This window comes from Coregonus clupeaformis, chromosome 21 (genome assembly GCF_020615455.1).
Source record: "Coregonus clupeaformis isolate EN_2021a chromosome 21, ASM2061545v1, whole genome shotgun sequence".
Classification (NCBI taxonomy): domain Eukaryota; kingdom Metazoa; phylum Chordata; class Actinopteri; order Salmoniformes; family Salmonidae; genus Coregonus; species Coregonus clupeaformis.
The window spans coordinates 47,369,850-47,395,235 of record NC_059212.1 but is presented as its reverse complement, the minus strand read 5'-3'; the positions used below and the strand labels follow the sequence as shown (position 1 = coordinate 47,395,235).

Genomic DNA, 25,386 nt, shown 5'->3' with positions numbered 1-25,386 from the left:
AGGAGGGGAAAAAGAAGGTGAGACATGGTTTGAGTCTTCATGTAAAAATTACGAAAATATTCTGTGAGGGATACCGCTCATCTAACTCTGTTGACTGTGGACGAAGCACCACAGAGTCAATCATGTTTCTTGTTTCATCTCTTTCATAGTGATCCGTCACCATGAGTACGGACGCAGAGATGAAAATCTACGGCAAGGCTGCCATATACCTCCGTAAACCTGAGAGGGAGAGGATTGAGGCACAAGCCGCACCCTTTGATTCAAAGAACGCCTGCTATGTGACAGATGTCAAGGAGTTGTACCTAAAGGGTTTGATCACTGGAAGGAAAGAGGGAAAGTGTACTGTGACAGTCACAAATCCTGACGGGACTAAGCAGGTAAGCCTGATCTGCAAAGTATTCAAGTTAATGTTTGTGTAATTACTCTATTCCTTGAAAAAAATCATAAAAACTATTAAAAAACCAAACAATGTGAAATCAGTAACAAAAGATAGATTAGCATTTTTTTGTTTTTTTGTAAGCAGAATAAAACCTTCAAGCACACCATTTTTCTTACTGCTTTTTAAAAATGTATGGCATTATTGATATTGATTAGTCAAGAATAACCATGTATGTGTCAATGGGTGATAACAGGGTAGTTGGATTAAATGGCGGTATGCATTTAAAAAAAGATTGAACTAATTAATGAGCAAAAAGCATTCAGTCACGTCCAGTTTGAGCTGTGTGTAATGTAGATTTCTGACTGTTTCAGGAAGGAAAAGAGTTCAAAGAAGCAGACATCTATCAGATGAACCCCCCTAAGTACGACAAGATTGAGGACATGGCCATGATGACCTACCTGAATGAAGCCTCTGTGTTGTATAACCTCAAAGAGCGTTATGCAGCATGGATGATCTATGTAAGAAACCTGCATAAACATACACACACATACATGAACATAAGAAACACATACATACAGTGAGCTCCAAAGGTATTGGGACAGTGAAATTATACAATGACTATTTTCATCCATATCGGGTGAACCGTTTAGAAATTACAGCACTTTTTGTACATAGTCCCCCTAAAATTTAGGGGACCAAAAGTATCGGGACAAATTCCCTTATTAAAGCAGTAAAAGGTGTAGTATTTTGGTCCCATATTCATCGCACGCAATGACTACATCAGGCTTATGACTCTACAAAGTTGTTGGATGCATTTTCTGTTTGTTTTGGTTATGTTTCAGATTACTTTGTGCCCAATAGAAATCGATGGTAAATAATGTATTGTGTCATTTTGGAGTCACTTTTATTGTAAATAAGAATAGAATATGTTTCTAAACACTTAATGTGGATGCTACCATGATGACGGATAATCTTGAATAAATCGTGAATAATGATGAGTGAGAAAGTTACAGACGCACAAATATCATACCCCCCACATAAAACGCTAACCTTGCCTGTTATTGTAATGGTGAGAGGTTAGCATGTCTTGTGGGTATGATACATTGACAGTCTGCACTTTAACCTCATTGTCATTGTATCATTTCAAATCCAAAGTGCTGGAGTACAGAGTCAAAACAACAAAACATTTGTCACTGTCCCAATACGTTTGGAACTCACTGTAAATGAAGGGCAGAACACAGCAGCCCAGTATACCAAAGTACACCCACATCCTCACATAAATCCAGGTAAAAGTCTGATTTACTAATCCCCTAATTTAATTGAATCCCTTTCATCCAGACCTACTCTGGGCTCTTCTGTGCCACGGTGAACCCCTACAAGTGGCTCCCCGTGTACGACGAAGAGGTTGTCAACGCCTACAGAGGGAAGAAGAGGATGGAGGCTCCACCCCATATCTTCTCCGTCTCTGACAACGCCTTTCAGTTCATGATGATTGGTACGAGCTCTCATGGATGGATGGATGGATGGATGGATGGATGGATGGATGGATGGATGGATGGATGGATGCATTGATGGATGGATGGATGCATTGATGGATGGATGGATGCATTGATGGATGGATGGATGGATGGATGGATGGATGGATGGATGGATGGATGGATGGATGGATGGATGGATGGATGGATGGATGGATGGATGGATGGATGGAGGGAATCTACTGTTTTCTCATCTAGGTTAGAACAGTTTGCTGGGAATTTCTGATTTCATTAGCCTCCAATGGAAAATTTTCCAAAATTAAATTCATGATGATGCTATGAATGCAATAATGTACCCATGATGTTGCTTGAGTATAATAAACATGATGTTTTTTGGTTCCAGATAAGGAGAACCAGTCCGTCCTGATTACGTAAGTTATTTACTATCATGTCAATTGAGAAGGTGTTTCTATTGTAATATGTTGGGTCACTGGGTGTTATAAAATACATGACATTATGAATGGATAAGGCTATGCATAATAATGAGTCGATGAGTGGGAATATTTGTTAATTATTTACTTATGTTAGAAAACAGGCCAACAGTGTATTTTTCAATGCTATTTCGTAGTGAAAGCCAAATCTGACACAATCTGTGAGTAAAACCCCTCGATCTCTGTCATATTATCCAGTGGAGAATCCGGTGCAGGAAAGACTGTCAACACCAAGCGTGTCATCCAGTACTTCGCCACCATTGCAGTGTCTGGTGCCAAGAAGGAAGTAGACCCAAGCAAAATGCAGGTAGGTTGTGCATTTTTAACACATTTCAGTTCGGTGGGCTGTGTAAACTTTTATTTTCCAGAAAAGTGTTTACCAGTTTCTAAGCAACTTGTGTTTGTCTCAATCAGGGGTCTCTTGAGGATCAGATCATTGCAGCTAACCCTCTGCTGGAGTCTTATGGTAATGCCAAGACAGTGAGGAACGACAACTCGTCTCGCTTTGTAAGTATGAAGGGCATACTGTGGAAGTGACCTTATATTGGGGGAAAAACATTTCAGTAGTTCCTTATAGTTATATCAATAGATGTCCAACAAACTAACATTTCAAGGGGTCTATCAAAGTAAATATAATTATTTTGTATACATATTTCTAACCCCCATGCTCTACTATAGGGTAAATTCATCAGGATTCACTTCCAAGCAGGCAAACTGGCTAAAGCTGACATTGAGACCTGTAAGTTGGTTTTGATAGTTTCTCAATGCTTTCCTTAATTCACTGAATATTTTTCGGAGATCATATAATCAAATGTAATGTTCTCACTCTCTCTCCCCTTTTCCTGCTCTCTCTCGCTCTCGCTCTCTCACACTCTCTGTCTCACTCGATCTCTATCTCTCTCTCTCAGACCTGCTGGAGAAGTCCAGAGTGTCCTTCCAGCTGCCCGATGAGAGAGGCTACCACATCTTCTACCAGATGATGACAGGCCACAAACCTGAGCTAGTTGGTAAGGCAAAGGAGAGGTTGAGGTGAAATGATTCCCAGCTCTATCTGGGAAATCAACATTATGCGAAAATGGCGCGTTTCTGTGTTTTGTAGTAAAAAATATAGAGAAAATGTTTCCAATGACATCAACAACCAATTAGTAGACAATTAGTAGGTTCAAATCACATGATGCACATCGATGATGTCATTGGAAAACCTTTTCTTCCGCTCTTTTTTAAAACATAACAAACAGCCATTTTCTTTTATGTTGACGTTGGAGCTTTATTTTATTTTTTATATCATGTTGAGGAAGGAAGATTCTGACATGATGAATATGAAGATGAACAATTTAGAAACGTCTCTTAGAAAGTTCATAGTCCACACTATTAATACTATTACAATGAGTACATCCAAGGTAACAAGGCACCTAGACATGGGTCAGGTCTTTAAAGGTATTTTATGGGAAAGATCTATCAAGTAATGCACTGTGATGCACTACTCCAGGAGGCTCAGTCCAGTCTGTTGATGCTATTTATTATATACTACATGTATCCTTGAGTCCATCTACTGAGTAAAGGAGGGAGAGATACCGTAAAGGTAGGACAGTGGAATTCTACAAGACTTAAATGACAAGCCGTTCTCCGTTGTCCACAGAAATGACGCTCATCACCACCAACCCCTACGACTACCCCATGATCAGCCAGGGTCAGATCACTGTGGCCAGCATCAACGACAAGGAAGAGCTGGATGCCACAGACGTGAGTCATACAAAGGGTTAACCAAACTCTAGATATGGAATGGGTAGGACCACCATACACACTGAATGCACTGTGCAATTCTAACTTGTGGCAGCTGGGCACCTTTGTGTTAGTTAGGCATGTGTCTCAAGGCAGTCGTCATGCCTCCACACTTCACCTTTAGGTACATGTAAGACATCCACAAGAGAGTGCCACTAAGTGCCTTGTGGAACTGTGTAAAACTCATTTTGTGGTGCGACATACTAGTGTGCTGGCCAAAAGTAATCATGTGGAACAGAGTAGCCAGTCAAATCTATCCATCCCATTTGTTCTGGAGTGAGCACAGAACTGTAGTGTATTGTAACTGAGCAAACTACCGTTCAGTTCATCACTGTTGTACTTCCTCTCTAATGCCAGGATGCCATTACAATCCTGGGCTTCACTAATGATGAGAAGATGTCTATCTACAAGCTGACAGGAGCTGTAATGCACCATGGAAACTTGAAATTCAAGCAGAAGCAGCGTGAGGAGCAGGCCGAACCAGACGGCACAGAGGGTGAGTCCCACTCATAGATATACAATATGTAAAGCATTAGTCCTATTCCTAAACATAGAGATAGGATACGTTAGACAGACAGTACCACATGAAAGTCAGGCAGGAGATACAAACTATTTTGTCAGTGTAACATCAGAAACAAGCGATCTTGTGTGCCTGAGTCTGTTGATGTTGGTTCTCTCTCCAGTGGCTGATAAAATCGGCTACCTGCTGGGCCTGAACTCAGCTGAGTTGCTGAAATGTCTGTGCTACCCCAGAGTGAAGGTTGGCAACGAGTATGTGACCAAGGGACAGACTGTGCCTCAGGTAAGGTGAAACACAGCATCTACCATTTTCTGAGCACCGGAATTCTTTTGGGGAGGAGAACGTTGCCTTTTTTTTCAATAGTAGGCCTAATGTTGTTTTTCCCAAGCGCTTATCACCTTATCACTATATTTGGTCAATAACTCATGTATTAATTTGAGGTATTATCATTGCAGGTTTATAACGCAGTCATGGCTCTGGCCAAGTCCATCTATGAGAGGATGTTCTTGTGGATGGTCATCCGTATCAACGAGATGTTGGACACCAAGAATCCAAGGCAGTTCTATATTGGTGTGCTCGACATTGCCGGTTTTGAGATCTTTGATGTGAGTATGAGACCAGAACAAGACAATTAGTTGTGATTGAGAGGGATTACAGCCTTGTACGATGAAATTAGCCTTTTTGAAATTCCTTCAACAGTACAACAGCATGGAGCAGCTGTGCATCAACTTCACCAATGAGAAACTGCAACAGTTTTTCAACCACACCATGTTCGTCCTCGAGCAAGAGGAGTACAAGAAGGAGGGAATCGTCTGGGCCTTCATTGACTTCGGCATGGACTTGGCTGCCTGCATTGAGCTTATTGAGAAGGTAAGCTGTCTGTGAGGATTATAATGGATCACAACAGCAAAGCTCATAGGGAGCGATATGTGATATATTATCACAGTGGTACAACGTATCTGACGGTTAAGAACTCAATATGTCTCCTATTATGTGACCCTGAAGGAATAGCATCCTATATTACCATGTTTGATAAAGGAATAAATGTGGTCCTAAATGTAAATGTAACTCATTTGATATCTCTTTTCGTAAAGCCATTGGGCATCTTCTCCATCCTTGAAGAGGAGTGCATGTTCCCCAAGGCTTCAGACACTACCTTCAAGAACAAGCTCAACGACCAGCATCTTGGCAAAACCAAGGCGTTTGAGAAGCCAAAGCCTGCCAAAGGCAAGGCAGAGGCCCACTTCTCTCTCGTACACTATGCCGGCACTGTGGACTACAACATCACTGGCTGGCTAGAGAAGAACAAGGACCCCCTGAACGATTCAGTTATTCTGATGTACGGGAAGGCCTCAGTCAAACTGTTGGCTGCTCTGTACCCTGCTGCCCCACCTGAGGGTAAGACCAGCATCACGTCAAAAGATTTAACCAAGCACTAGTTACAAGTCAGACCCACATTTTCTTTAAAGGATTACTTCAGGATTTTCGCAATGATACCATTTATGTACTTCCCCAGAGTCAGATGAACTCGTGGATACCATTTTTATGTCTCTGTGTCCAGTATGAAGGAAGTTAGTTATGTTTATTATCTATCCTGCTGCCTAGTCACTTTACCCCTACCTATAGACCCAGTCGGTATTAGATAGAACGTCACCGCACCACCCGCCTGTGGGGAAAACAACCTGTCGTTACCTAGGTTACCCCATTGGCTCAAAGCAAATACTTGGCCTTTTTCAAAGGCAATTTTCTTTTTGTCTTCTTGTTTTAGTCAATTACAAAACTACATTTATGCAAAGTTCAACAAGTTTAAAGATTACTTTTCAACACTGCCTGTGTTCTCACTACTTCAAATAACTTAATATTGTCCCTCCGTTTCATGACGGTGCTAGCAGCCACGTGAGTAAGCGCTAGCTAGCTACCAACCGGAACATTAAGCTAGCCAGGACCAACAACACAAACAAACGGACTACACAGCTACAAGTAGTGAGTGGCGTTACAAAACAGACTACCCTATAACAAGTTAAATGTCTTACCGGTGAATAAATATTTTCCACACACATAGCTTCGTGTAGCCTACTTGGACATCAGGTTCCCACTCTTCCACGCCGAATAGCCTGAAGTCGCAGGCTCTATTTCCCTATGTGGGAGTGTTGTGAACCATAGGTCGGGATGTTTGACCTGGTTACATGTACAACAACACAGGAGCTTTTCAGCATGTTTTGTTAGTTCTGTATAACCAACAAATATCTTACACTGGGATGGGAAAGAATGTTTGTTTTCCCCAATTTGTTGGTGTGGTCGAGGGGGAATTCAATATTATCATGTTTATATTGACTCTGACTACATCACCAGGCGGTAAACTAGTTAATAGACCAATAAGAAAAAGAGTTTCAAACATCTCTGCCAATAGCAGCTAGTTTTCCTCTCCCCATTCAGACCACTCCCAGATAGTCCTAGCTAAATTCTTGCTTCAGAAATTGCTCTTTACTAAGGAGCCATTTTTGTTCCTTTTTGACCATTTTAACTGAAAACAATCACAGTAAGGTACTTAATTGTTACCCAGAAATTATTTGATATTGAGACAAAAACGGTTCAACTTTACAGAACCCTGAACAGCTTCTACCCCCAAGCCATACGACTACTAAATAGTTAACCAAAGCAACCCAGACTATCTGCATGGAACCTCTTATGACTCATCACATACGCTGCTGCTACTGTCTATTATCTATCCTGTTGTCTAGTCACTTTACCCCTACCTACAGTATACTGCTGCTACTGTCTATTATCTATCCTGTTGTCTAGTCACTTTAACCCTACCTACAGTATACTGCTGCTACTGTCTATTATCTATCCTGTTGCCTAGTCACTTTACCCCTACCTACAGTATACTGCTGCTACTGTCTATTATCTATCCTGTTGTCTAGTCACTTTAACCCTACCTACAGTATACTGCTGCTACTGTCTATTATCTATCCTGTTGTCTAGTCACTTTAACCCTACCTACAGTATACTGCTGCTACTGTCTATTATCTATCCTGTTGCCTAGTCACTTGACCCCTACCTACAGTATACTGCTGCTTCTGTCTATTATCTATCCTGTTGTCTAGTCACTTTAACCCTACCTATATGTACATATCTACCTCAATGACCTTGTACCCCTGCACATCGACTCGGTACCACGTGTATATAGCCAAGTTATTCTATATTTTTGTTGATTTTTTGCATTGTTGAGAAGGGCCTGTGAATGAGCATTTCACTGTTAGTCTACACCTGTTGTTTACGAAGCTTGTGACAAATACTCATTGGCAGCATTTGCATTAAGATAAGTGTGTTTATCGCGTTCATAGTTATCTTTTACTTTCCCCCATATTTTAACAGATACAACCAAGAAAGGAGGCAAGAAGAAGGGTGGTTCCATGCAGACTGTGTCTTCCCAGTTCAGGGTGAGCTTTTAAAATGTGTATATTCAGTCCTTAAAAAGGTGCGCACATTTTACATCATTTAGCAGACGCTCTTATCCAGAGCGACTTACAGTTAGTGAGTGCATACATTCTTATTTTTGTTTATAGATTTATTTTTAATACTGGCCCCCCGTGGGAATCGAACCCACAACCCTGGCGTTGCAAACGCCATGCTCTACCAACTGAGCTACATCCCTGCCGGCCATTCCCTCCCCTACCCTGGACAAATTGTGCGCCGCCCCATGGGTCTCCCGGTCGCGGCCATTTACGACAGAGCCTGGATTCGAACCAGGATCTCTAGTGGCACAGCTAGTACTGCGATGCAGTGCCTTAGACCACTGCACCACTCGGGAGACAGTGAAATGCCCAGTACATCACTGGGGCCAAGCTTCCTGCCACCCAGGACCTCTATACCAGGCGGTGTCAGAGGAAGGCCCTTAAAAATTGTCAAAGACCCCAGCCACCCTAGTAATAGAATGTTCTCTCTGCTACCGCACGGCAAGCGGTACCGGAGCGCCAAGTCTAGATCCAAAAGGCTCCTTAACAGCTTCTACCCCCAAGCCATAAGACTCCTGAACAATTAATAAAATGGCCACCCGCACTATCTACCCCCCCTCTTTTACGCTGCTGCTACTCTCTGTTTATTATCTATGCGTAGTCACTTTAACTCTACCTACATGTACAAATTACCTGGACTAACCTGTACCCCGCACATTGACTCGGTACCGGTACTCCCTGTATATAGCCTCGGTACCTCGTTATTGTTATTTTATTGTGTTACTTTTATTTTATTTTATTTTTTTACTTTTGTTTATTTGGTAAATATTTTCTTAACTCTATTTTCTTAAAACTGCATTGTTGGTTAAGGGGCTTGTAAGTAAGCATTTCACTGTAAGGTCTACACCTGTTGTATTCGGCGCATGTGACAAATTTGATTTGATTTGATAATGAATGATGTCTGAGAGAATGGTTTGTAATCCTCTAACAGGAGAACTTGGGCAAGCTGATGACCAACTTGAGGAGCACTCATCCTCACTTTGTGCGCTGCCTGATCCCCAACGAGTCAAAGACTCCGGGTAAATATTGAGTTAAATATTATCTTATCAGTACAGTATCAGTAACCTTAACGACCCGAATCTTTAACCTGTTTATGAGTATTAAAAGAGACTTGGTTTGTTTTACCAGGTCTGATGGAGAACTTCCTGGTTATCCACCAGCTCAGGTGTAATGGTGTTCTGGAGGGTATCAGGATCTGCAGGAAGGGCTTCCCCAGCAGAATCATCTATGCTGACTTCAAACAGAGGTAGATGTATAGAAACACTAATGCACACACACACACACACACACACACACACAAACACACACACACACCTGCTCCAAAGGTTTTCCCAGCATCAGAATAGGCTTACCGTTCACGTAATATAACCAACCTATTACAACTTGACATTATGTTAAAAAATGTCTCCTCATTCAGGTATAAAGTACTGAACGCCAGTGTCATCCCCGAGGGCCAGTTCATGGATAACAAGAAGGCTTCTGAGAAGCTGCTTGGGTCCATTGATATAAATCACGATGATTACAAGTTCGGACACACCAAGGTCAGTCAAATACCCCCAGCCATGGCTGACAACAAAACACAACTTCAATCATTTAAACCCCGATTTAACTAATGGAAAAGGTGGAAAAACATTAGACCGCTTTTTCTTTATTTGTTGTCAAACATTACAAATATAGAAGATAAACTAAACTTGTTCAAATCAATCTAGTGGTGTTGTTCCCCTCTAGTGGTGTTGTTCCCCTCTAGTGGTGTTGTTCCCCTCTAGTGGTGTTGTTCCCCTCTAGTGGCGTTGTTCCCCTCTAGTGGTGTTGTTCACCTCTTTTGATTCAACCATTTCTCTCTGTCACCATCTGACTGTGGTTCCATTGACCATGTTTACCTGTGTCAGGTGTTCTTCAAAGCCGGTCTGCTGGGTGTCCTGGAGGAGATGAGAGATGAGAAGCTGGCCGCTCTGGTCGGCATGGTCCAGGCTCTCAGCCGTGGATTCCTCATGAGGAGAGAGTTCACCAAGATGATGGAGAGGAGGTGAGGAATACTAGACATCTTGGCAAAGCTTTCTGTCAACCACCTGTATCTAATGCATTATGATAACATACTGTATATGCTGTGAGTTGTTCACAATGAGAAAAGTATGTTTGGAAAGCTGTTCAATTGTCCTTTAAATTTGGGATATTAAAGCATTCATTTTTTAAGAATACAAAATGCCTCAAGAGCTTAGCATAACCTGTCAGTCCTTGCATCGAGAGCGCTGTCTATGAATTTAACAGAGGTTACATTTACATAGTACATTTCAAAAAATACATTTACTGGAAAAACTGTGCCGATGCGAAGTTTGCACCGTAATTCTATTACCAATCTCCCTTACGGTAAAATCGCCCGTAGTTCTATTCTGTCAACTACCTTTGTATCTGTACAGTTCTTCCTGTGAATGTGTTTTTGTAAAAGTAGTCCTTGTGCATAGAGTTGTATGGTTTGTTAAACTTTGAAATCAATGGTTTTTGTTTGGTATACATTTTAAAGTGAAATGCCTTCCATTACCGTGGAATTGCCTGGTTACATTTCTCTAGTCTCATTCCTCAGCTGTATACCAAAAGTGGGACAGGGCTCTGTTTTGTTATTTTTTGACTCCCAGAATGTAGCTTTATTAAGGATGTCACTCACCATGCCGCCCTATCCTTTCTGTCAACCAGAGATTCCATCTTCTCCATCCAGTACAACATCCGCTCATTCATGAATGTGAAAACCTGGCCATGGATGAAGTTGTACTTCAAGATCAAGCCCCTGCTGAAGAGTGCAGAGACTGAGAAGGAGCTGGCCAACATGAAGGAGAACTATGAGAAGATGAAGACAGATCTGGCTAAGGCTCTGGCCAAGAAGAAGGAGTTGGAGGAAAAGATGGTGTCCCTGCTACAAGAGAAAAATGACCTGGCGCTCCAAGTCACATCTGTGAGTGACCTACGACCCTCATAAGGAAACATTTACACACACACACACACTGTGAAGTATGTGGCTAACTCACACATTTTTACAGCCCATGTTATAAATATATTTCATGAATTTATATTGATTTGCTATGAGCTCTGACTAAATGAAGTCTATATTTTGAGGCGGCTGATTATTTTCTCCTGTTCTGAAACCAGGAATCAGAGAATCTGAATGATGCTGAGGAAAGGTGTGAGGGGCTCATCAAGAGCAAGATCCAGCTGGAGGCCAAACTCAAAGAGACGACCGAGAGGCTGGAGGATGAGGAGGAGATGAATGCTGAGTTGACTGCCAAGAAGAGGAAGCTGGAGGATGAGTGCTCTGAGCTGAAGAAGGACATTGATGACCTGGAGCTCACCCTGGCCAAAGTGGAGAAGGAGAAGCATGCCACTGAAAACAAGGTATTGTGTTTTACCAGAGACAGTCTAACCAAACAATAATCAAAACATATCTCAACAGAAATGGAATTCCAGTTGTATTGTGGGTGCAGGAAAATTTTAGACACAAATTTATGGAATTTCAGTTGCGGAGTACTCCCCACATTCATTGCATGTTCTGTTCCCCCTCATTTATGACCTCCAATCAGTACACTGGCATGGTGTACACTGCCATCTAGTGTTGAATATATAGTAGAGTACTTGTTGACACATTTCTAATCTAAATGAAGTGAATGCAATATCTATCAAACTAAATCTCTCCTTTATGATGAAGTGACCAAAGACTCATTTTGTTGTGGCCGTTTTCAGGTTAAAAACCTGACAGAGGAGATGGCATCTATGGATGAGAGTGTTGCCAAGCTGACCAAGGAGAAGAAAGCCCTCCAAGAGGCCCACCAGCAGACACTGGACGACCTGCAGTCAGAGGAGGACAAAGTCAACACTCTGACCAAGGCCAAGACCAAGCTGGAACAGCAAGTGGACGACGTGAGTGGAGTTTGACATTTTGCCCATGATAGTATATAAAATGAAATTATCTTCAGTTGTTTAGATTTGAACATTATCTGTGTGTTTTTATCATATAGCTTGAAGGTTCTCTGGAGCAAGAGAAGAAGCTCCGTATGGACCTTGAGAGATCCAAGAGAAAGCTGGAGGGAGATCTGAAACTGGCCCAGGAGTCCATAATGGACCTGGAGAATGACAAGCAGCAGGCTGATGAGAAAATCAAGAAGTAAACACAAACAAATGACGACGGCATTAGCTGCCATTTTGATCTAAATAATGGTTGTTAAATAATTAATAATAATTGGTCATTTAGCAGACGCTCTTATCCAGAGCGACTTACAGGAGCAATTAGAGTTAAGTGCCTTGCTCAAGGGCACATCGACAGATTTTTCACCTAGTCGGCTCGGGGATTAGAACTAGCGACCTTTCGGTTACTGGCACAACGCTCTTAACCACTAAGCTACCTGCCGCCCTGTTCTTGACTAATTTTCACGTGATTCTTAACAGCAAACTGAAATGGTATGATACTCTCTCTCTGCAATCTACGTGTTTGTGTTTCTCAGAAAGGAGTTTGAGACCACCCAGCTCCTCAGCAAGGTTGAGGATGAGCAGTCTCTGGGAGCTCAGCTGCAGAAGAAGATCAAGGAACTCCAGGTACAGTACAGGATCTAAGCTTTCAGTTCCTGAAAACAATTATTCTGGTAGCACACATTTTTTCCTGGTGGCTTCTGATGGCTCAGTAGGATGGAAGATGGTGCTTTATACTGGTGCTTCTTACCATTGTAAAGATGGTGGTTCTTACCGTTGTGGTTTTGGTTCCTGCATGGGACACTGTCTACGTAATATATTAGTGGAACTGGCTTTTTATGAACACATTCATTTGTTTCAACTGCATTGTAGTGTTCATCCCCCCTGCTCCTGCCCCCTGTTCTAGGCCCGTATCGAGGAGCTGGAGGAGGAAATTGAGGCTGAGCGTGCTGCCAGGGCTAAGGTTGAGAAGCAGAGGGCCGATCTCTCCAGGGAACTTGAGGAGATCAGCGAGAGGCTGGAGGAGGCCGGAGGCGCCACTGCTGCTCAGATTGAGATGAACAAGAAGCGTGAGGCTGAGTTCCAGAAGCTGCGTCGTGATCTTGAAGAGTCCACCCTGCAGCATGAGGCCACAGCCGCCGCTCTGCGCAAGAAGCAGGCCGACAGTGTGGCTGAGCTCGGGGAGCAGATCGACAACCTGCAGCGCGTCAAGCAGAAGCTAGAGAAGGAGAAGAGTGAGTACAAGATGGAGATTGATGACCTCTCCAGCAACATGGAGGCCGTCGCCAAGGCTAAGGTGAGTAGTGATGTTTTGTTCAAGCAGTGTTGAGTAGGGTCAACTATATTACCATTCAAGTGAACTGAAGTTGACAGGAGTGTCATATATAAAGTAATGATGGAACATGTTTCACTAACAGGGCAATCTGGAGAAGATGTGCCGTACTCTTGAGGACCAGTTGAGTGAGCTCAAGACTAAGACTGATGAAAATGCTCGCCAGATCAACGACATCAGTGGACAGAGGGCCAGACTCCTGACAGAAAATGGTACAATCATCAAACAACAACAACAACATGTATTGGGGGCTATATCCAGACAGTCCAGTCCACATAGTTTCTACTGTACTATTCACCACCTAACATTGCCCTACGATACCTAAAAATACATTTTCAATCTTAGAGGTCAGAGACCCCATTAACAAGAGGTCCCTCTTTCCCTACAGGTGAGTTTGGCCGCCAGCTGGAGGAGAAGGAAGCCCTGGTGTCTCAGCTGACCAGAGGAAAACAGGCCTTCACCCAACAGGTTGAGGAGCTGAAGAGGCAGATTGAGGAGGAGGTCAAGGTAAGGAACCCAAAATGGATACCACCGACCACAGAGTTTAGAGCCATTTCTTCATATAGACGGTGACTACGCCACCCTCAGAGACTTTTACTGTTATTTGTTTTACTATCACTCTAATCTCTCTCGTTGTCTTTCTATTTCACAGGCAAAAAATGCACTGGCCCACGGTGTCCAGTCTGCCCGCCATGACTGTGACCTCCTCAGAGAGCAGTTTGAGGAGGAGCAGGAAGCCAAGGTAGAGCTGCAACGTGGTATGTCCAAGGCGAACAGCGAGGTGGCTCAGTGGAGGACTAAGTATGAAACTGATGCCATCCAGCGCACAGAAGAGCTGGAGGAGGCCAAGTGAGTCACACGCAACAGAAAAAACTCAAATATAGGGTGTGGATGGTGAGGCTTGTAGGGGGCTGAAACATGTTTTTACGTCCATATATATTGTAACATTTCTACAACTTCTGTCGTCCAAAAGGAAGAAACTGGCCCAGCGTCTGCAGGAGGCTGAGGAGACCATTGAGGCGACAAACTCCAAGTGCGCCTCCCTGGAGAAGACCAAGCAGAGGCTGCAGGGAGAGGTGGAGGACCTCATGATTGACGTTGAGAGAGCCAATGCAATGGCCGCCAACCTAGACAAGAAGCAGAGGAACTTTGACAAGGTGAAAACCTCACCCTAGGTTTACATTTTCTGTCTGCTATATGATCAATTGTAGTATAATGGTACCATATTTCTGATTCAAAACTCTTCATCAATCACTTCTAATGAAAATCCCATGCATTTCCTTAGGTTCTGGCAGAGTGGAAGCAGAAGTATGAGGAGGGTCAGGCTGAGCTGGAAGGAGCTCAGAAGGAGGCTCGCTCTATGAGCACTGAACTCTTCAAGATGAAGAACTCCTACGAGGAGGCTCTGGATCATCTGGAGACTCTGAAGCGAGAGAACAAGAACCTGCAACGTGAGCATTTAACGGCAGATCTATTTGGCTCATGTTTGACTAGGGTTTTGAAAATGGAGAGAACTGTAATCATCAAAATTATTACACTATTTTAGAACAGTATAAAATATACTTTTTTGAACTAATAATCGGTATTCCTTTGAAAAACCCAAGGAAGCGGGGGCAATTAGATTTGCAAGACCATATGAACTACAGATTAAATAATTAATTAATTAATAAATTATCATTCAATGTCAACTTGAGTGCATTGGCGATATCCACTGAAAATCTCCCAAGTCTAAACTGCTCCTGTGTTTGTGTGTGCAGAGGAGATCTCTGACCTGACTGAGCAGATCGGAGAGAATGGCAAGAGCATCCATGAGCTGGAGAAGGCCAAGAAGACAGTGGAGACAGAGAAGTCTGAGATCCAGACCGCTCTGGAGGAGGCTGAGGTACAAACTACAGCTGTTTGATGGGAAAAGCAGTATAACACTAGTCAATGCCAGCTTCAGTCCAATGCTCCCTGTATTGGTGTTTATTGTAGTCGTACACATTTAATTCCTTGTGTTATACACATCCAAATGTATTGAACACAATTCACCCGACCGCTTCTCTTTGTCCAGGGAACACTGGAGCACGAGGAATCCAAGATTCTGCGTGTGCAGCTGGAGCTGAACCAGATCAAAGGTGAGGTGGACAGGAAGCTGGCTGAGAAGGACGAGGAGATTGAGCAGATCAAGCGGAACAGCCAGAGGGTGGTTGACTCCATGCAGAGCACCCTGGACTCTGAGATCAGGAGCAGGAATGACGCCCTGAGGGTGAAGAAGAAGATGGAGGGAGACCTGAACGAGATGGAGGTCCAGCTGAGCCACTCCAACAGGCAGGCCGCTGAGGCTCAGAAACAGCTGAGGAACGTCCAGGGACAGCTCAAGGTAAAGGGACTGGGACATCAGGCTCATAAAACTAAACATGGGGATCGATTTGTTTGTGAAACTGTAGCAAATAATAGAACAGAGGAATTAACTAATATACTGTAGAAAAGGTAGGGATAATGGGGAAATTCTTACCAATTAACATTTCTATCACCCATCCTATCGACTCTACTTCCACAAGTCCTAATGAACCTGTCATTGTGAACCCCAGGATGCCCAATTGCACCTTGATGATGCTGTCCGCGCCTCAGATGATATGAAGGAGCAGGTAGCCATGGTGGAGCGCAGAAACGGTCTGATGGTTGCTGAAATTGAGGAGCTGAGAGTTGCTCTGGAGCAGACAGAGAGAGGCCGCAAAGTGGCTGAGACTGAGCTGGTAGACGCCAGCGAGCGCGTTGGACTGCTGCACTCGCAGGTAGGGGTCAAAAGCCACTTCTAATTAAACTCAACCAAGCATACAGTTTCTGGCTTGTAAGTTCTCTTGGGATTCAAACAAATTGTCTTGTTTCCTCCTCCAGAACACCAGCCTTCTGAACACCAAGAAGAAGCTGGAGTCTGACCTGGTGCAGGTGCAGGGAGAGGTGGAGGACATCGTCCAGGAGGCTAGGAATGCAGAGGAGAAGGCCAAGAAGGCCATCACTGACGTGAGTCCTTATGATCTATTGAATTACATCCACTTGATTTGTCAACAAGGGCCAATGGTAGCTGGGCTGGTTTACCACAACAAAAGATCTCAGAGGGACGTTATGATTGGTGCCAATTGGTGGATAAATTAAACAAACTACCATTCCAGGCGGCCATGATGGCTGAGGAGCTGAAGAAGGAGCAGGACACCAGCTCTCACCTGGAGAGGATGAAGAAGAACCTGGAGGTCACAGTCAAGGACCTGCAGCACCGCCTGGATGAGGCTGAGAATCTGGCCATGAAGGGAGGCAAGAAGCAGCTCCAGAAACTGGAGTCCAGGGTGAGTTAACAGCAGGGTGGATTAGGGTGGATTAAGTCTTGCGTAGCTATACTTCGAAATCACGTTGTCGTTACACCTCCTTTGGAGGTCTGGATAATTTTGTATGAGCCGAAACGGCTAGAATGGTCCGCTGGAAGCTCCATTTTTATTGGATGTTACATTTCCAGAACCCTCCCCCCACATGAAGGAATTACAACTCCTTTGCTTGAACACTCTCTGCCCAAGCAAAGGCATTTGATTGTTTTGGCGTGTTGCGAGGCGTCACTGATTTACAACGGGTTTCCACACTTTTTTAGCTAATTTCTGTCATTTTCACCAGGCTTTCCGATTAGGGAAGCCTGGTTCTCAATGAGGTTAGGGTGGATTGAAAGACTGATTGCTGGAAATGTATTTGGTTATATACAGTGCATTCGGAAAGTATTCAGACCCCTTGACTTTTTCCACATTTTGTTACGTTACAGCCTTATTCTAAAATGGATTAAATTGTTGTTTTCCTCATCAATCTACACACAATACCCCACCTAATGACAAAGCAAAAACAGGTTTTTAGAAATGTTTGCTAATTTATTGAAAATAAAATCTGAAATATCACATTTATGTAAGTATTCAGACCCTATACTCAGTACTTTGTTGAAGCACCTTTGGCAGCGATTACAGCCTTGAGTCTTCTTGGGAATGACGCTACAAGCTTGGCACACCTGTATTTGGGGATTTTCTCCCATTCTTCTCTGCAGATCCTCTCAAGCTCAGTCAGGTTGGATGGGGAGCGTCTCTGCGCAGCTATTTTCAGGTCTCTCCAGAGATGTTCGATCGGGTTCAAGTCTGGGCTCTGGCTGGGCCACTCAAGAACATTCAGAGAATTGTCCCGAAGCCACTCCTGCATTGTCTTGGCTGTGTGCTTAGGGTTGTTGTCCTTTTGGAAGGTGAACCATTGCCCCAGTCTGAAGTCCAGAGCGCTCTGGAGCAGGTTTTCATCAAGGATCTCTCTGTACTTTGCTCCGTTCATCTTTCCCTCAATCCTGACTAGTCTCCCAGTCCCTGCCACTGAAAAACATCTCCACAGCATGATGCTGCTACCACCATGCTTCACCGTAGGGATGGTGCCAGGTTTCCTCCAAACGTGACGCTTGGCATTCATCAGACCAGAGAATCTTGTTTCTCATGGTCTGTGAGTCCTTTAGGTGCCTTTTGGCAAACTCCAAGCGGGCTGTCATGTGCCTTTTACTGAGGAGTGGCTTCCATCTGGCCAATCTACCATAAAGGCCTGATTGGTGGAGTGCTGCAGAGATGGTTGTTCTTCTGGAAGGTTCTTCCATCTCCACAGAGAAACTCTAGAGCTCTGTCAGAGTGACCATTGGGTTCTTTGTCACCTGCCTGACCAAGGCCCTTCTCCCCCGATTGCTCAGTTTGGCCGGGCGGCCAGCTTTTGGAACCACCAAGACTTCCTAACTTCTTCCATTTAAGAATGATGTAGGCCACTGTGTTCTTGGGGACCTTCAATGCTGCAGAAATGTTTTGGTACCCTTCCCCAGATCTGTGCCTCGACACAATCCTGTCTCAGAGCTCTACGGACAATTCCTTTGACCTCATGGCTTGGTTTTTGTTCTGACATGCACTGTCAACTGTGGGACCTTATATAGACAGGTGTGTGCCTTTCCAAATCATGTCCAATCAATTGAATTTACCAAAGGTGGACTCCAATCAAGATGTAGAAACATCTCAAGGATAATCAATGGAAACACGATGCACCTGAGCTCAATTTCAAGTCTCATAGCAAAGGGTCTGAATACTTATGTAAATAAGGTATTTCTGTTTTGTTTTTTTATACATTTGCAAAGATTTCAAAAAAACAGTTTTTGCTTTGTCATTATGGGGTATTGTGTGTAGATTGATGAGGAAAAACATTTATTTAATCAATTTTAGAATAAGGCTGTAACATAACACTGTAAATGCACTGCAAAAATACACAGGAGCAATAAACCACCTAGATAATGAAAAGCTGTTATCATTACAGACCCCTTCAATTAAAATTTTACAATTACATAGGAACAGACAACAATTGTGCCTCCTTGACTGAGTAGAAGAATATACCTCTGTTTTACAAAGATTTGTTACGTCTGATTTCACCCCCTCAAACAAATGCCTACGTTAATTTATTTCACAAAAGGTGCGTGAGCTGGAGACTGAGGTGGAGGCAGAGCAGAGAAGAGGTGTAGACGCGGTCAAGGGAGTCCGCAAGTATGAACGCAGAGTCAAGGAGCTCACTTACCAGGTAAGAGAAATGCGTTCTTATCTACACACACTTGACACTAACACAGACAGGTTTGTGTATAAAACTATTGATCTTCTCCCACAGACTGAGGAGGATAAGAAGAACGTTGTCAGACTTCAGGACCTGGTAGATAAGCTGCAGTTGAAAGTGAAGGCCTACAAGCGACAGGCTGAGGAAGCGGTGAGCCACATCACGTCAAATACTCTCAAAGCATACATTCGAAAACCTATTCTTTCCCTAGTAGACGTTACAAGTTGAAGTAAGTGTTGCTACTGCACATCAGCAAACAATGACTCAATTGATACTGCAAGTTGCTGAAGAACTGATGCACATTTCTGAGTGCCTACTATGCCTAGGCTATGTGCTCCCAACCTAAAGGAGGGGGACTGGTCCAGTGGTAGTGCTGCCACCTCTGGATCACATACAGTGCCTCTTATAAGATGTTCTTTCTTCTTGCGTTACAAAGTTGGATTGAAATTGATTTAATTGTGATTTTTTTTTGTCACAAAATACTCCATAATTTCAAAGTGAAAAGAAAATATGGAATTGCGCTCAGTCAGAATTGTTTTATTTAAAATGTATGCCAAACAAAAACCATTGATTTCAAAGTTGAACAAAACCATACAACTCTATGCACAATTACTATTTTCAACAATTTACACAATAAATAAAAGTTACACATTTACTGGAAAAACTGATGCAAAGTTTGTAAGAGAATGATGGTAAAATGTCCATCAGTTTTAATCCGTTAAACTTTGTATAGTTCTTCCTGGGTCGTTCCATTTCATTTAAATAACCTTTTGACCCCTTTTGATTTGAACAAAACTTGCCATACATATTTGCCCATGGTAGAAGTGGTCAGAAAGTGACTTTTCGGAACGGAATACCAAAACATTATGGCGATAGAGGTGCTCAAATTTGACCCGTTTTGCATACCCCACACTACCATGAGACATCCATGTTTTCCTCACTGGTAAAGATAAACGGTTGAGTTTGATAACATTTAAAAGCTTACAAAAAGGGTTGTCAAACTATTATATAATTGGATGGTGTATCAATACACCCAGACACTTCAAAGATATAGGCGTCTTTCCTAACTCAGTTGCTGGAGAGGAAGGAAACCGCTCAGGGATATCACCATGAGGCCAATGGTGATTTTAAAACAGTTACAGAGTTGAATGGCTGTGATATGAGAAAACTGAGGATGACTCAACAACATTGTAGTTAATCCACTATACTTACCTAATTGACAGAGTGAAAAGAAGGAAGCCTGTACAGAATATACATATTCCTAAACCTGCATCCTGTTTGCAACAAAGGCACTAAAGTAACACTGCAAAAAATGTGGCAAAGGAATAAACATTTTGTCCGGAATAAAAAGCGTTAGGTTTGGGGCAAATCCAACAACACATCACTGAGTATCACTCTCCATATTTTCAAGCATGATGGTGGCTGCATCATGTTATTGGTATGCTTGTCATCGGCAAGGACTAGGGAGTTTTTCAGAATAAAAAGAAATGGAATGGAGCGAAGCACAGGCAAAATAATAGAGGAAAAACCAGGTTCAGTCTGCTTTCCACCAGACACGAATTTACCTTTCAGCAAGACAACCTAAAACATAAGGCCAAAGTCTACACTGGTGTTGCTTACCAAGAAGACAGTGAACCTTCCTGAGTGGCCTAGTTACAGTTTTCACATATATTTGCTTGAAAATCTATTGTGAGACTTGAAAATGGCTGTCTAGCAATGATCAACAACCAAATTGACAGAGCTTGAATAATTTTTTTAATAATAATGGGCAAATATTGCACAATCCAGATGTGCAAAACTCTCATAGACTTAGGCTACCCAAACAGACTCAAATTGTAATCGCTGCCAAATTTGTTTGTTTATAACATGTATTGACTCAGGGGGGTGAATACTTATATAGTCCAGATACAGTGTTTTATTTTTCAATAATTCTTAAAAGATGTTCCATCAGATAATCAAATATATAATCATATAAAGTTAATTTACAAAACAAACCCAGAACGCAATTATGTCATTAATTTGGAATGGATAACATTGGTTCATCATCAACAATAATTCATATATTTGCCAGTTTTATGTACAATTAATTAACACTTACGTGATGATCCCTTCCAAAACAGTTTGCAGAATATTTCTCCATAAAAAATGTAAAGAGAAAAACCACATAGTGAAAGAAATAACAGGAGTTGAAAAATAAACCCAAAACCAACTCAAAATGCTACCAGTTCAACAAACAACATCCTCCATATGGTTTTGCATACGTTCCAGAGTATTTTGTGTAGATCGTTGACAGAAATAACATTTAAATCCATTTTAATCCCAATTTGTAAGACTATAAATGTCAAGAAATGCAAGGGGACATAGGCACTGTATTCCCCTGGAGGCAGTGGTTTGATTCCCCGTTCCACCACTCACTTTCTCTGCTGTATCGTCTATCTCCCTATATACATTGCTATCCTAAATCTGTCAATATATTATATATAATATATATATATACAGTGGGGAGAACAAGTATTTGATACACTGCCGATTTTGCAGGTTTTCCTACTTACAAAGCATGTAGAGGTCTTTAATTTTTATCATAGGTACACTTCAACTGTGAGAGACGGAATCTAAAACAAAAATCCAGAAAATCACATTGTATGATTTTAAGTAATTAATTTACATTTTATTGCATGACATAAGTATTTGTTCACCTACCAACCAGTAAGAATTCCGGCTCTCACAGACCTGTTAGTTTTTCTTTAAGAAGCCCTCCTGTTCTCCACTCATTACCTGAATTAACTGCACCGGTTTGAACTCGTTACCTGTATAAAAGACACCTGTCCACACACTCAATCAAACAGACTCCAACCTCTCCACAATGGCCAAGACCAGAGAGCTGTGTAAGGACATCAGGGATAAAATTGTAGACCTGCACAAGGCTGGGATGGGCTACAGGACAATAGGCAAGCAGCTTGGTGAGAAGCCAACAACTGTTGGCGCAATTATTAGAAAATGGAAGAAGTTCAAGTTGACGGTCAATCACCCTCGGTCTGGGGCTCCATGCAAGATCTCACCTCGTGGGGCATCAATGATCATGAGGAAGGTGAGGGATCAGCCCAGAACTACACGGCAGGACTTGGTCAATGACCTGAAGAGAGCTGGGACCACAGTCTCAAAGAAAACCATTAGTAACACACTACGCCGTCATGGATTAAAATCCTGCAGCGCACGCAAGGTCCCCCTGCTCAAGCCAGCGCATGTCCAGGCCCGTCTGAAGTTTGCCAATGACCATCTGGATGATCCAGAGGAGGAATGGGAGAAGGTCATGTGGTCTGATGAGGCAAAAATATAGCTTTTTGGTCTAAACTCCACTCGCCGTGTTTGGAGGAAGAAGAAGGATGAGTACAACCCCAATAACACCATCCCAACCGTGAAGCATGGAGGTGGAAACATCATTCTTTGGGGATGCTTTTCTGCAAAGGGGACAGGACGACTGCACCGTATTGAGGGGAGGATGGATGGGGCCATGTATCGCGAGATCTTGGCCAACAACCTCCTTACCTCAGTAAGAGCATTGAAGATGGGTCGTGGCTGGGTCTTCCAGCATGACAACGACCCGAAACACACAGCCAGGTCAACTAAGGAGTGGCTCCGTAAGAAGCATCTCAAGGTCCTGGAGTGGCCTAGCCAGTCTCCAGACCTGAACCCAATAGAAAATCTTTGGAGGGAGCTGAAAGTCCGTATTGCCCAGCGACAGCCCCGAAACCTGAAGGATCTGGAGAAGGTCTGTATGGAGGAGTGGGCCAAAATCCCTGCTGCAGTGTGTGCAAACCTGGTCAAGACCTACAGGAAACGTATGATCTCTGTAATTGCAAACAAAGGTTTCTGTACCAAATATTAAGTTCTGCTTTTCTGATGTATCAAATACTTATGTCATGCAATGAAATGCAAATTAATTACTTTAAAATCATACAATGTGATTATCTGGATTTTTGTTTTAGATTCCGTCTCTCACAGTTGAAATGTACCTATGATAAAAATTACAGACCTCTACATGCTTTGTAAGTAGGAAAACCTGCAAAATCGGCAGTGTATCAAATACTTGTTCTCCCCACTGTACATATATTTTTTAAACACCTCTAAAAAAATCATTAATTTTCAAACTTTGAATGCTAATGTTATGCTCTCTCTCTTTTCCTCACCCAGGAGGAACAAGCCAACAGCCACATGTCTAAGTTCAGGAAGGTGCAGCATGAGCTGGAGGAGGCTGAGGAGCGTGCTGACATCGCTGAGACTCAGGTCAACAAGCTCAGAGCCAAGACCCGCGACACTGGAAAGGTACAGAGCTGCTGCCTGAACCTATACCTGACTCATGCTAAAATATCAACACGTCAACACCACCTATGATTCAGTCTTCACAGAAGTCAATACTAATGTCTTACACTCACTCATACGTATTTAAGATTCACTATATATATATATACACTAAAGTATGTGGACACCCCTTCAAATTAGTGGATTCGGCTATTTCAGCCACACCAGTTGCTGCCAGGTGTATCAAATCCGAGCACAAAGCCATGCAATCTCCATAGACAAACGTTGGCAATACTGAGGAGCTCAGTGACTTTCAACATGGCACCGCCATAGGATGCCACCTTTCCAACAAGTCAGTTCGTCAAATTTCTGCTAGAGCTGGCCCGGTCAACTGTAAGTGCTGTTATTGTGAAGTGGAAACGTCTAGGAGCAACAACGGCTCAGCCTCAAAGTGGTAGGCCACAAGCTCACAGAACAGGACCGGCAAGTGCTGAAGCGCGTAGCGCGTAAAAATCTTCTGTCCTTGGTTGCAACACTCACTACCAATTTCCAAACTGCAACGTCAGCACAATAACTGTTTGTCGGGAGCTTCATGAAATGGAGGGTCCACATACTTTTGAATATATAGCGTATATATTGCACATTCATTATTACTACTGATCCATTCTTTTCTTTTGTTTCTTCTTACAGGGAAAAGAAGTTGCTGAATAAACAAGAGAAGAATTTGCTGAATAAACAAGAGCAAAGTCTTATATCATTTTCCTGTGTTGCATAAAATATGATTTTCATGGTGAAAATGATCATTGATTAAAAACATGTAGGCCTGCATACCCTTCCTTTGTGACTGTGGACTTATTACTCAGCAGACAGATTTTTCATACCATAAAAAATATTGTACTTTAATTAAAGGAGCAATCTGGGATTCCAACAACAACAAAACGGGCACCCCAATAAATATAATTGTTTTGGTAAACAGCTGTGGAATGAGGCTTGAGAAATGTAACCACTTTCAAATGTATAGACTGAGCTATGGATTCAAGGACTTACCATCCATAACATCAAAATTATAGTTTGAGAGTGAGAGTAATTTGACTATTCCTATTTGCTATAGCCTATTTGAATAAATATGTTATATACAGAAAGCAAGAGTAATGTAGGCCAGACAGAGCATATGTTATATACAGAAAGCAAGAGTAATGTAGGCCAGACAGAGCATATGTTATATACAGAAAGCAAGAGTAATGTAGGCCAGACAGAGCATATGTTATATACAGAAAGCAAGAGTAATGTAGGCCAGACAGAGCATATGTTATATACAGAAAGCAAGAGTAATGTAGGCCAGACAGAGCATATGTTATATACAGAAAGCAAGAGTAATGTAGGCCAGACAGAGCATATGTTATATACAGAAAGCAAGAGTAATGTAGGCCAGACAGAGCATATGTTATATACAGAAAGCAAGAGTAATGTAGGCCAGACAGAGCATATGTTATATACAGAAAGCAAGAGTAATGTAGGCCAGACAGAGCATATGTTATATACAGAAAGCAAGAGTAATGTAGGCCAGACAGAGCATATGTTATATACAGAAAGCAAGAGTAATGTAGGCCAGACAGAGCATATGTTATATACAGAAAGCAAGAGTAATGTAGGCCAGACAGAGCATATGTTATATACAGAAAGCAAGAGTAATGTAGGCCAGACAGAGCATATGTTATATACAGAAAGCAAGAGTAATGTAGGCCAGACAGAGCATATGTTATATACAGAAAGCAAGAGTAATGTAGGCCAGACAGAGCATATGTTATATACAGAAAGCAAGAGTAATGTAGGCCAGACAGAGCATATGTTATATACAGAAAGCAAGAGTAATGTAGGCCAGACAGAGCATATGTTATATACAGAAAGCAAGAGTAATGTAGGCCAGACAGAGCATATGTTATATACAGAAAGCAAGAGTAATGTAGGCCAGACAGAGCATATGTTATATACAGAAAGCAAGAGTAATGT

The 25,386-nt window shown here is 42.5% G+C and overlaps 1 protein-coding gene across 1 annotated transcript; it reads left to right on the top strand.

Moving 5' to 3' along the window:
* On the top strand, nucleotides 1–24,209 carry LOC121535376 (myosin heavy chain, fast skeletal muscle). The gene is made up of 40 exons (XM_041842396.2): nucleotides 1–17; nucleotides 150–377; nucleotides 751–897; nucleotides 1,718–1,874; nucleotides 2,258–2,285; nucleotides 2,544–2,652; nucleotides 2,760–2,852; nucleotides 3,024–3,084; nucleotides 3,254–3,352; nucleotides 3,985–4,088; nucleotides 4,485–4,623; nucleotides 4,811–4,929; nucleotides 5,103–5,252; nucleotides 5,347–5,517; nucleotides 5,742–6,045; nucleotides 8,026–8,090; nucleotides 9,097–9,184; nucleotides 9,294–9,411; nucleotides 9,583–9,706; nucleotides 10,055–10,191; nucleotides 10,857–11,112; nucleotides 11,307–11,549; nucleotides 11,895–12,071; nucleotides 12,170–12,315; nucleotides 12,653–12,743; nucleotides 13,024–13,413; nucleotides 13,535–13,661; nucleotides 13,838–13,956; nucleotides 14,102–14,298; nucleotides 14,423–14,606; nucleotides 14,735–14,900; nucleotides 15,207–15,331; nucleotides 15,503–15,811; nucleotides 16,023–16,226; nucleotides 16,330–16,455; nucleotides 16,605–16,775; nucleotides 18,943–19,047; nucleotides 19,132–19,227; nucleotides 23,269–23,400; nucleotides 24,067–24,209. Exons 2-40 carry the CDS (start codon nucleotides 162–164, stop codon nucleotides 24,085–24,087), a joined length of 5,814 nt encoding a protein of 1,937 aa, XP_041698330.1. The 5' UTR covers nucleotides 1–17; nucleotides 150–161; the 3' UTR covers nucleotides 24,088–24,209.
* Nucleotides 24,210–25,386: the final 1,177 nt, after the last annotated feature.

Coding starts and splice junctions, on each gene's coding strand:
- LOC121535376 (XM_041842396.2), top strand. CDS start 162: ATGAGTACGGACGCAGAGATGAAAATCTACGGCAAGGCTGCCATATAC. Junction 3,353..3,984: donor CCACAAACCTGAGCTAGTTG/GTAAGGCAAAGG, acceptor CGTTGTCCACAG/AAATGACGCTCATCACCACC. Junction 16,227..16,329: donor TTGGACTGCTGCACTCGCAG/GTAGGGGTCAAA, acceptor TTCCTCCTCCAG/AACACCAGCCTTCTGAACAC.